Here is a 13,148-nt window from a genome sequence, read left to right as displayed (position 1 = left end):
CTTCCGGACTTGGGGACTGAAGTAAGTAAGTGACATAAGTTCTACAATGTCACAACCGTGTTGCAATGAATTCTGGATGATTAAATCACTGAAGTCCGATGAAGTCTGCTCCCTAAGCGGACTATCTGGAAGTCTGCAGAAAGTCCACTTGAGAGACCTTGTGGGCTGGATAAACTGTGGGTTCGGACAGCCCTCTAGACTTTCGGACTTCCCACGAATGCACACGCAAAGTCCAAAATTCTGCAAGTGCTGTGAAGTCTGGACATTTGGATGCAGCCTACCTGTCTTTGTATCTATCTGGTGTATACCGTTCCCCCCCTTTGTTTCTACAGTATTTATCTAGTTTGGACATTTGTGCAGTTCATGGCCCTAATTCAATTACACATCCACGTGCATATAAATTGAAATCTCCTCAAGCAAACACAAACTGTTCACACACATTTATTTGTACATCCATTCTGTTCAGCAATACGTTATGTTTTAACTTTTATTATAGTATTTATGTAAGCCACTCACTGCCTCTGCAGACAAGACATTTTGAGTCCAAGCAGCAAACCAACAACTGTTAATTTTCTTTCAGATAACTTTAAGACTGAAGACTGATTATAGGGTTTTTCATAGTCACGCCTGTTAGTCATCAGAGATGTATTTGTCAAAGCACTTTTTTGACAGCAATCATTTTTGATAAAGGGTGTTTGCTGGTTGAGTGATGGTCAAATTTTGTTTCCCTTTGCCAACAAAATATTCTGTCTATCCTTCTAACCACACAAACTCTTACCTCCCTTTGCTCTCTGCATCATTCAGGGCGGCTTTTGCAAAGGAGTCAGAGGTGCTGACTGGGAACCTCGGAGACAAGTTGATCCCCCAGAATGAGATCCTGCGTGACGTCAGCGACCTGAAGGCTCTGGCTAACCTTCATGAGAGCATGGAGTGGCTCGCTGGTCGGCTTAAGACGTTCTTCGCCAACCTGCCCCATGCCTCTGGTAAGGAAAACATAATTTCGATCGTTGAAGTAGTCTGTACAACATGTTTGTAGCTGTTCCAAACAGCCCTGGCGAGGTCAGTCGTGACTTGGTAAATAATGGTGCACATTTTCAGACAATCCGGTCTTCCCTATGCAGAATGGAAAAGAAGGGATTTTTGATTTTGATTTTAGTAAGTTCCAGGTCTGGATAAGTACTGACAAAAGAAAAGACAGTATGGAAACAGACTATTGGCTCTATTGTGTTTTCTAAAATATAAAAAGGAATATATATATATATATATATATAAAGGCAAGGCCATGCATCACATCCTGCTAAACAGCTCTGCCCCAAGTGCCTTATAACTGTACTGACTCCAGACATCCGGAACCAAATTACTCTGAAAGAAAATGCAGTAAAATCTTTGAATCGCCTATATACAGTGCACATTTATGAGCTCTGCAGTGATGTAGTTATCAGAAAAGTAAGGAAACCATACTTTTACAGCTTCGATTATCAACGTTTCCATGGACAGTGCAAACAAACAAGGTTGCATAGAGGCCATTAATCACCTTTTTCTTGTTTTCTTTGTTTTCTTGTCTTTGTTCTTGTTCTTTCTTATATAAGAGATGAAAAATATGTGGGTTACAATAATGTGATATTATTTATTCAATATTTCAAGGAAAGAAATAATCGAAGTAAGAGGGAGCACTGGTTAGTTTACTTCCTGTTCGGGCAGAGATGTTTGACAGTCCCATTTTATGTGTAGGAGTAAGAATTGAATGGCATACAATGGGTACATTTTTAATCAAATTTCTCGAGGGTTGGCTTGACAATCCGAAATATAAAGCCTGGTTGGCTAAGGATTCAAAATATGAAAAGAAAGCTGGATGCAAAATGTGTGTAAAATCGTTCCGCGCCTTCAACATCCTACAGTATCTACCAACCATCCTCTGGCACTTAATTGACAACATAATAACACACGTGGTCAGAATGTAACATACATGTTAGCAGTTGGAATTTTAAAATGGAAGCCTGCCAATCTCTCCTGGAAGCTCTCATATCTATCTTATGACTGCATTTAGGAGAGAAACTGATTAAATACAAAGTTTTTACAGACTGTATGCTGAAAATCATGTTCCTACTAACTGGTACCCTGTGGATTAAATAAATTAAAGCAAAACTGGGTGATACTTTTGACAAAAACATTGACATATGCAGTAAAGTTTGCGCCTACAAACCGTACCAGACATCTGTTGCTGTTATTGTGCATACTAAAAAACTAAATATTGTCTTTGACACATGGATTCTGCTTGTCAGATGGTTGCTTTACACCAAAAATTAGTTGATCCTTTCTGTCATTTTCTTTCCTCGGTTTCTCGTTTTTTTTTTTCACTTTGGCACAGACAGATAGGCTTTCATGGCTGCCAAAAATTGTTACCAGTGAGTATGTGTTTGTGGGAAATGTGTGAGTTCACGTGACATACAACAGATTTCAGGAGTATGATGTTTTAGTGCAGCTCAAACCATGAAAGCACCTGAGGACAAGCCTCCAGACACCCACTACTGACTGGTATATTACAGGATACAGTAATATTACATTGTGAACATTTTTCCAGGAGTCGTAACTACAAGCCTCTCAGGTCGTTAAGCAGTTATTGATCAAAATACTCTCCGGATTAAAAACCAGTGTCTGGATGGTTTATGGTGAATCACAGTTGGGAGTATATGAAGTTTTCTCATCCTTAGCTGCGCTGCTTTTGTAGCAAGACTTCTTACCTGTGGCTCATTAAGTTCTTGTTTGAGTGTATTATCACACACTCATTACCTTCTCCACTGGAGTTGTCAAAGAGCACTTTACGCACACACACACACACACACACACACACACACACACACACTCACACACACTCATTATCCTTGGCTCTGCCTGTGTGAGTGTGCACGCATAAACGCCTAATCAGGACTCTTGAAAGCATTTCATACGTTCCCTGCTCAGTCATCATTTTTGTATCATTAATCACTGATCAAAATGAGGTGTCTGAGTTTCCATCCAACACACAGTCCTTAAGTACGTCTTGTTAATCACTAATAATTACAGCCATGTTTTCATCCTCATTATCACTTTGAGAACATGTTTAATCTCCTATTAAAGATTCCAGCATGTAATATTCTTCTTCAAGTCCATATCTTTTTTATTAACATCACATGATAGCAATCAAGGAGTTATTACCACCGTTAAAGACTCTTACAGAAGGGTCAGGTTTGTTTTTGTACTGTAGGTTGTATTAGCCGTCTCTTATTTTGTAATTCTATCATCTTTATTCCATCAAAACTAGATGAGCAGTATTAAAGCTTTCCCCCAGATACTTGCAGCATAAACAGATGTCAGATTTGATTTCATCAGTCTCATGCAAAAGTCATGTTGTTGTTTATGTCTTTCTGATAAGCTCATTTAATATTTAACATGTTTAAAAAGGTCGTCAAGCTGAATTTCAAGAGTTAGATGGATAATGTGTTATCAGTCTTGACAAGATTATACTCAAATGTCGGCGTACTGTTGTGTATTCAAAATCTTTAGACAGCACTGGATTCAGTTTAAGCACATCAACATTTATTGGCTGTGATTTCTGCCGCGTCTTCTCGTCCCTGTGATCTACAGCGCCTGGTCGGAGGCGCTGTTAATCGCCTCCATACCTTATTCCCTGTTGTCACTCTGGCGTCTATTGGTCTTAGAAGATGTGTTCAGTCCCAGTGTGGTGTCCAGCATGTTCACGGGGGGGCTGTTGAGCCCGCTGTGACTTCCCCATGATCCAAGGTCACTGTCCTTTAAGTTATTTTTTTTCTGTCCTAGTGCTGCTATATCACCCACATTTTGCCACTGTGGATCAATAAAGGATTATCTTATTATCTTATGTTATCAAAACCTGCAGTAATAAGCACATCACAAAAATATACACAAGTGGTTCATCACCTACTTATACAGCTCTGTCGTTTATTATGTTACAGTACTCTGGAGAAACTTAGCCATGTTCTCTGCAGTATCTTGGTCCTCTGGCAAAGCTCTGGTAAATTATGCACCTTTCCTAGAGGGATAGAGAGAGGGGGCTTCAACCCTTATCAGCGATTGTCACAACTCTCTAGCTCCAGACCTCTGATTGCTCATTGAACTCGCACTATTTTGCTGTTCCACATCGCAACTTTTTCTTTTAGACATAAAATAATTAAATGAGACTTTTCAGATATTCTTATTTGGGCTCGACTTTGCCACTATCTCTTTTTAAACTTCCCTTCCCTCTCACTCTGACGCCAGCTTTCTTCGTTTATTCGTAGATAAGAATTCAATAAAAGTACGGGAAGGGACGTGACATAATTATCATTAATTCTGGCGGGTGGCACTAATGGGAAGGATAGGGCAGTCACTTATCATGCTGGGACAGCCTCCGTATTGTTCATTATTTAGTGTTTGCCGAGCTGATGACAGACTACGTGTGTGTTGCCATGAGTGCTCGTGTGTATGTGTGTGCATGTGTGTGTGTACATAAGCATGCACTGCGTAAGATGGGACAAGGGTACGGCAGGGAAAAAGGACCCCACCTTATCTCATCCTCCACCCCCCCCCCCCCCCCCCCCCGCCTCACATCTATGCCTCTCCAAATTGGATTTTATATTACAGAAGCAGTCAGGTATGAACAACTCATTTTCCTCTCCCTCTTCTTGCTTTTTCATTCCTCTTTCTTACTTTCTTGCTTCGTTCTTTCTTAGTATTTCTTTTTCTGTCTGTCTCGGTATTACTTTCTATATTTCTTTTCTCCACCGTTTTCTTTTTGTCTTCCTTCTCTCCTTCCGTCCGCCTCTTTCTAATCCTGGTACTGTGAACATTGTTCTCTCCTTCTTCAAGCGTTGAAGTTTCTGGTAGATTCTGTCCATGGCTGGGTGATCTGCACAGTGGACGTTTGGTTCGGTCACCTCCCTGTATGATTCAATCCTGCTGGATGTGCAGTGACACACATTGCTATGCTCTGAAGTATTAAAGATACCATGAAAAGCAGCACGCTATTTCGACCCCTTCAACTTCCTCATGGTGCTGAATCTTAATTCGATTTAGGTGTGTGTGCAGACGCAGTTGTGTGCATCTGTGTGTGTGTGTGTGTGTGTGTTAGATTGTTAACAATGTCAGAGTGAGCTTGTGTGTATGCAGACAGACCACTGATGCTTATTGGCCGTGAAGGTGGCTGCAGAAAGGGTCTTATCACCCATCTGGTCGCAGCACTGGACTTCCAATCCACTCTGACAATATTTACCCCACAACAACAACAAACACACACTCACAGACAGACGCTTGAGATGCAATGTCAGGTGACAGACTTGACTGTTGCTGTGTGTGTGTGTATGTATACATTTTAGACATCTTTAATAATATTTGCAGGTGTTTTTGGCAGCCTTGTTGGATCTTTGTATACAGAACATGGACCAGTGAAGGGCCATCTTAATAGACAGTCTTTTCTTTTGCATACTTTCTGCTGCCTACCAATACTTATGTGCAAATGTGTGTTCATGTCGGAGGCCTGACCATCATTAGCTGCTTAGAAACGGGCCTCTAGTCTGTGCTACAGGGTTTCAACGATAACTACATACTCTCCTCATGGGAATAAGTTCCCCCTCTCTTCAGTGGTTGCTCTGCCGCTCGTGAAGGGCTTATGGGATACACTTTTCTAACCTTGACTACGGTGAATGTAGGTCTTTTCCCTTAAGCAATGATTTTTTTTTTTTTACTTGACTCCATTTAACAAAGGCAGGTTGACTAAGAACGCATTCTTATTCACTGCACCAGCCTCGGGGACTGGTTGCAGTGGGAGATGATGCTGTTGTTTTATCAGCAGTCGAAATATTGTCTTTTCAATTCTTATTTAATTCTGTTTCTGGCATAATGTGTAGCATATTTTGACTCTCTGCCGTTACAAGACACCATTAAGCAATCTGGGGTCTTCATATATCGATATCTTTAAATCTCATTTTTGATTTTAATCTCTCTCTTCCCCCCTCGCTTGCTCTCCTTCCCTCTGGACAGAAGTTCAGATCCCCATGTGCAGATGTTCATCCTCTACCAGAGGCAGCAAAATAATTAATAACTCCTCTCCTCTCTTACTCAGTCAGTCATTTATGAATCATTCATCACTCCACCCCTGCAGGATACTGTCCTTTGCTTATCTTTCTCCATTTTCTCTTCATTCCTCTTTCTGTCAAGGGGTAGGGCAGGTTGTACTTTTTAAACAAAACAGATCATGATTTGTATCAAATATTAAGCGTCTGTGTTTTGTCAGTGCCACAGAAAAGTGCTGCGTCATATCGTTTTCTTGTTCTTTATTGTATTGTTTATTCCCTCAATGGCACACAGGTCAAGGGGTGTAAGTTTGTGTTTATGTTAATGTGAACTGCCTGTGTATATATGCATCTGTATGCTGTATGTGTGTAAGAATGTGAATTCCATCACTGATCTTCTCCCTTAATGTCTGCCACCCTCATCTTCTGCAGATGGCGGGCAACAGACGTTTCTCTTAGATGGGATTCGAAAATAATTGGATAAGCGCAGCACGCACGCACGCACACACACACACATAGGCGCATGCCTACACATGAGTGCATAAATAGATACAAGACAAGCACATACATATCCTCACATTTAATCAGCACGGAGGAAAAAAAGAGAGCAAGAAAGTTGTCAGTCAGGACCAATGAGTCGTCTCCTTTCGCCCGTCTGTCCCTGACTCTAATGGTGCCCCCCATGCTGCGACGTCTCCCTCGCATCATCAAAGCAGCGCGGGTTGGGGGTGGCGGCAGGACTCTGTGTGTGTCTGCGTTCCTGTGTGTGTCTATGCGCGTGTGCTTTTAGGCCTGTGTGTGTGTTTCACGAACACCCCCTGGAGAGACCTCCAGCAGTGTGTGCCACAGCGAGCCCTTTTTTTTCCCTTTATGCTGCCAAAGTGAGTGAGTGTAATGCACATGAGAGGAAACAGAAGCCTTCGAGTCACTTTCTCACACACACACACACACACACAAGCACGCCTGTGTGCACATATACACATAACACTCCCACAGGCAGACCAAGTGAAATGCTCTCGCTCTCTCTTACACACAACAGAACCACAAACTAAGAGAAGGAAAGAGGCAGACTGAGAATAAAATGGTCTATATCAGAAGGTATACATGTACCTTTTGTCAGGAGCTTTAAGTAAACATTCAATGAAGCCCAAAGTGACAGTTTTATATCTGTATAAACAGCTGCACAAACACTTGTTGATGTTGTTGCATTCCTTTCTATAATAACGTCTCAGATCATTAAATGCTGCTTTCAGATTACTCCGCTGTTTTGTTGTGGCTTCTAGTTTGACTACCAGTATTGTGTTTCAGTGTCGCATCCTGTATCTATTAATAATCTGATTAGGTGAACAGGGAGAATGAACAGCATCCGCTAAATACAATCAAATGAAGTTGATTAATGTCATTATGCTCGGCTCCCTGGAGAAATCACTGTGGATTTTTTCTGTTAAGGCCAATCATGTTTGTTGTTCCTGTGGCTCATTTAGCTGGATTAATATATCGATACCGCAACCTAAAGATCTAATCCTTGGCACTCTGTTTTCTTCTAATGGAAGAGTCAGTTACTCATATAAATGTATGGATTTATACACTGTTTATTGACTTTTTCTTCAAAGAAACCCCAAACTAACAGTCAAACTCATGCAGTCTGTGCAGTGGTAGAGTACTCTTTTGAAGTAAGACTGTCTTGGCTTTCCTCTCACAGTTTGACAAAACATAATCACTTATAATAAGCCTAAAATGTTGCCAACCTACTTCCTAATTATCTCAGAACTCACAGTGGTGGTTCCAGCTGTGGTAACAATAAAACTGATTTTTGATAAAAGAAAGGGAGACTGGAAGTGAGAAAGGATGGAACATGTTGTTGCTGTTTTTAATTTATAACTGATACAAAAACCTGATTTTTCTAAGGAATGAAATGTTCTGTTGAGGACATTGGTGCGTGGCAATTTGATGATGTTTTCATCCACAGTATCACATTTTAGTGGAAAGAGTGAACTTATCAGGACATCTTAACAGTTTTTTGTTAGATTTAAAGGAGCAGTTCACAAAAAAATGAAAATTCAGTCATCATCTACTCACTCCCATGCCAATGGAAAGTCAGGTCCCCATCTACTTCACTTATTTAGGAGAGTGCTGCAATGCTGTTTTGCTGTGAAGCTCCAGAAATGTTTTGCGCACCGCAAAACTTCACCTGACTTTTGGGTGAGTAGATAATGACTGGATTTTAATTTGTGGATGAACTGTTCCTTTAAGCCAGAGGCAAAGTCTTTTACACTGCCGGACTTTGACTTGAAGCACCCTGTCCGTTACAGGATTAACTGCCTGCAACTGCAAATGACTTTGCACTGCGGTGTCCTCCCTCACACATTATTGAGAGGTTTACTCAGGAAGACGAGATAAGTTCTTACATGCAATACATACATTCAGCACTTCTGCACATCACATGGACACCTTTTAACAAGAAATACAATCTTTAACCTTCATCTCTATATGTCAGACACACAGGCCATAAGAGCAGCTGTCACATCACACCCCTGAGTGTATTTGCTTTGTTGATTGGATGGCCGTGGCACATACCTGACTGCTGTTTGCCTAGGCCAATGGGCTCTAATCTTATCCGGGGTTAATGTAAAGTAACTTTAATAGTAGGGGCAGAAGCATATATTCTCCATGTGCAAACATGGACACATAGAAGCACTCACTATGTAAAACAGCATGAAATTACTTTGATTTCAAACTGTAGAATCACATGTACAGTAAGGTGTTGAACATAGGTAGTCTCTTGAATGTGAGTATTATATGATAAGTTAGTCCCCTTTTTGAAATAAAGTGTTAAGCTTTCAGTTTGACTTTTAAAACCATCATGAGGTGCAGTTTGGTGACAGGAAACAACATCTAATGAATCACAGGTGTGTTAGCTAATTGCATCAATTAAGCTGATGATGTCCTAGACCTTCACTGCTTGTAAAATCAACAACACTTTCAACTCTCAACATCATGTCAACAACTTAAGTTCCTAGAAGCTTTAAGACCACTGTTCAAGTAAGATTTATATCTGCATCTGGAGGTAAACGTCTTTAAGAAGTAGAAGTCGTTTTCATGAGTAGTCTGCAAGTTTGTTGCAGGTGTCTAGTATCAGTGTTCACGCTATATCATAACCTACATGAACATGAATAAAAATACTGAGCTTTGTCGAGGGGTGGGAGTGAAAGATGCCTTCCTGAAGCAAAGGCACAAAGTTGAAGATCTGTAATGCTATTAAAAGAAGTGAAAAAAATGTTTGGTTCATTTTGAAACTTGAAGCTAAGTCTGATCATCCAGGAGGTTTCATGATATCATTTAGATGTCTGAATTCACAACGTGATGTTTAATGTTCATACGCGGTACGGTTGGGTCCACTTGTGTGTTGACTTAACCTTTAATCCGCTTTCAGTTTTGTTTATGTCATCAGCATTACAGCAAGGATACTTGAATTGACATAATCTTTAGCGGACATGTCGTCCCATATTGTTATTAACTTAGATTCTTCTTACTTCATGAAAGAGAGCTTTTTAGGGTTTGTGTTACAGTTGTTTGAGTAAGATGTTAGATGTATGTCCTTTTTCCCCCTGCCCTGTTTTGAGTATCTCTACTTTTAAATATTGGTGGATCGCCTGGTCTCCTACTGTAACAGCTGATGTAGTGTTACCCAGTTAGCTTTAAGCTTTAATTCATTCCAAACATCAGTTAGATACAAAGCGAGTTGCACTTAGAAGTTGACTTATGATTCAGGAAGTCATTTTTCCAGGTTATAGGACTGCACATGTACTACTCTAGCAGACTTATGGGTTTTAGCTACACCTCAAAGTGAGAAAGAGAGTAAGAAACAATGAAAACGAAAATATTTTTTATCCAGCAACTTTGGAGTGAAATGCCTGTGTCATACTTTCTATCTGCTTTGGGGAATATCAGTCAAAAGTATTAGTCATGGAGAGGAAAGACAAATGAGCAGGTTATTTCGGCCTTCGTTCAGACTTGCTGCCACTCTGTCCCTCGCTGTGCGTGTGTGAGTGTGTGCATGTGTGCCTGCCTGCGTGCATGCATGTGTGACCTTCGGAAGGGCAGGAAGAGTAACTGGGGAGCTGGCTTTGACTGCGGCACATCGATCGTGGACCCCTGCATTCTCCTGCTCAACAGTCACTCTCCGTACACACACACACACACGCACACAAACACTCGCCTCATTGACCAAATAGACTTACATATGAGTGACGGGGCCAATTTCTCTCCCTTTCCTCCCCTTGCTAATTTATGGCCATTGATCTACACCGGGCTGAATTTATATACACTCATCATGCTCTTGTGCGCCCCGGCTCTCTCTCTTTTCACACACGCACACACTCGCGCGTCTTTTGTGTGGTTTACAATGCAGCGCACTGACACATGCCCCTGCTGTCTCAGCACAAGTGGCGAGAAGAAAGTACAAGATCACGCTGAAGGACTCAGGAAGTGTACACATGAAATGACAATACATGCATATTACCTTGGAGCACAGTACAGTTTGTGAGCACATACAGATCACAGTAATAATAATGGTTTGACACAACCTTGGGGGTCAGAGGTCAAAGTCAACCATAGAGCAGCACTTCTCAAGCCAAACATTTAAACTCCATCCTAATTCCTCTAGTTCAAGAATGGTTCTTCTACTCACTGTTTGTTACAGTTGTGTTTGTTAATGACTTGTCTTCCTGTGTGTTCGGTCCTTCTAGGTGCGTCTCACTGCTCAGCAGACAGCCAGGTTGTCGGTGGAAGTGAACGGAGCAGGGAGCAGATCCTCCAGACCCTAAGCGACCTGTCCAGGGGTTTCCAGGACATTGCAGACCGCTGTCTCCTGGTACTGCACCTGGAGGTCAGGTATGCAGAAGAGAAAAACCCACTGACACTAAACAGAAATGAAAACACACACAGGGGTTTTATGTTTATTTGTTGGATTTATCTTAATCATGCTCCTGGTCCACTTTGAGGTGACAGTTGGCCTCATATTTCTCTAAAATCAATGGTAAAGGGTAACTTCGGTATTTATCAAGCTGGACATTGTTGTTTTGTGTCCAAGTGACTAATGGGGACAACAACTTTTGAAATCAGTCTAAAACGGGTTCTTCTCTTGATGGCAGCTGTCCCTCTCACTACTTTCCTGTCTGACACAACTTATTAAGGGTTTATTTCGGCCTTACCAGAGTTGATGGTTGTTGGAACAGTTGAAAGATTAACCATGAAGGTTTTGATAAGTTTCGATTTTCTGTCTGGTTTGAAATGAAGTGTGTTTCATGATAATAAAATTACTGACTCTGTAAATGGAGTTTGGTGGCTTTGGCAGGAGCATTTTGGCAGCTATTTCTGGTTAAACAAAAAAGATCTTATTCTTAAACTAAAAGGTCTTCCTCTGTGAAGATTCTTTTTATTTCTGAGTAATAATTTGTTTTCCCCAAGGTAATCAGTTTTTGAAATAAATGTGTTCGATGAGTACATAGTTACAACCCCAGTGATTAGGGTTAGGGTTACAAACAAAACAATCGCGCCCTTCGCTTTCTATTTAAACCTGCACGCAGGTGGCATCTTGATATTGGATATTACCACACAAGCTTAAAGGATGTCTTTAACTTCTATGGACTAAAAGTACCAGCGGCATCACACTTCTACCCCAAGTTAAAGAATTTTTTCCACATCTTGAGTATGTGTTTCAAATGTCAATATCCAAGTTAATTTACCACACCATATACTTTCTCCTCCCACAGCCACTTATAGTCCTCCATCATCTCCCCTTCCTCCCATCCCTCCATGTACCACTATTTCCCTGTAGACTATTGTGTAGCTTATGCAATATTGTTTATGATTTCAGTAGAAAACCCTCCCTGAGGCTGATGTCTAGCTATATGCTACACTCCATTGACTCTCCCCATCTAGCGAATTTCCCCTGATAATGGTACCAGCTAAATGAAGCCATGAGGAAGAGAGGAAGAGGGGAGGGGAGGGGCGGGGAGGAAGAGAGTGATGAGTATGGAGGTTAAACTAATGGTTGGGGGTTAAAGAAGGGAGATACAGTAGCTAAGTGCGAGAATGATTGAATAGAGAGATAAAGAAGTGAGATGGAGGCATTGAAAATGTGGTGTAGTTGTTGGCTACGCCTCAGGGTGAAGAGACATCCACTCATATCGTTTTATACCTTTCTGCTCAGGGCACTGTGATTATGGAATTATGAGAGTATTGACTTCTTAAGTCTAGACTGAAATGAGCCTTCTGTGGACCTAAATGACCTCAGACCAAGGTGTTGATGTGTTTAAATGGACGCAGAGAAGTAGCGTTTTGTTAAAGGATAGGCTCCTATATATAGGAGTCGGCGCAGCTGTAAATCCGCTTTGATGATCATGAGTGTGGCTCAGAAAGCATTATTCTTCTCACCAAGACTGTTCCATCTAGTTACGTTCTACTGTGCTGTGACTGGCTGGTACTCATTGGATCTATATACTCTGATGTAGATGAACCATTAGGCAAAATGTTTACCCCAAGACATGCTTTATATGACAGCCCCCCTGTAAAAAGAAAGTTCATGGAAGTAAATTGGGGGAAAAATGCAAAAGGAAAACAACACAGAAAAAAAGCTCATACAAACCTATAAATTATTATCTTAAAAGTGAATAAAGTAGTGTTTTAATGCATAGGGTAATAAATACAGAAGCAACTAAAACAGAAAAAAACCACAATTATATCTAATTTCATAAATGTATTGATGCCTACATTTATTTTTAATATTATTTTTTGTTTATTTAATGGAATTATTTATTTATTTAGAGATTATTTTGCCTCTCGAGACTGTTTTTATCCCCCATTTCAAGCCTAAAAATGGTTTGCTACCTAACAGCGAACCCTAAGTAAAAGATTTATATTTGGTCCCTTGCAAAGTAAATTCAGCCCCGTTCTTGTCAGTTGGTTATGAACCCATTTACCAAAGAATATGGGAAATTCTACCAGCCAAGAAGAATGAATAACGAAACCCTTGAGCAAGGTTCTTTACCAACAATTACTCTTTAAGAAAGATGAGCTTCT

The 13,148-nt window shown here is 40.8% G+C and overlaps 1 protein-coding gene across 1 annotated transcript in view; it reads left to right on the top strand.

Annotated features, from left to right (window-relative positions):
• exoc4 (exocyst complex component 4) overlaps positions 1 to 13,148 on the top strand; it is a 117,188-nt gene that overhangs the window by 88,712 nt on the left and 15,328 nt on the right. The window contains exons 16-17 of the mRNA XM_084346304.1: positions 805 to 983; positions 10,814 to 10,958. Of these exons, the coding sequence (XP_084202430.1) occupies positions 805 to 983; positions 10,814 to 10,958 (324 nt within the window). The remainder of the gene's footprint in view (positions 1 to 804; positions 984 to 10,813; positions 10,959 to 13,148) is intronic.

Source organism: Pagrus pagrus (assembly GCF_965226575.1).
Source record: "Pagrus pagrus genome assembly, chromosome: 23".
In the NCBI taxonomy this organism is placed as follows: Eukaryota; Metazoa; Chordata; class Actinopteri; order Spariformes; family Sparidae; genus Pagrus; species Pagrus pagrus.
The sequence above is the reverse complement of the archived record's forward strand: the minus strand, read 5'-3'. Positions and strand labels throughout refer to the sequence as shown.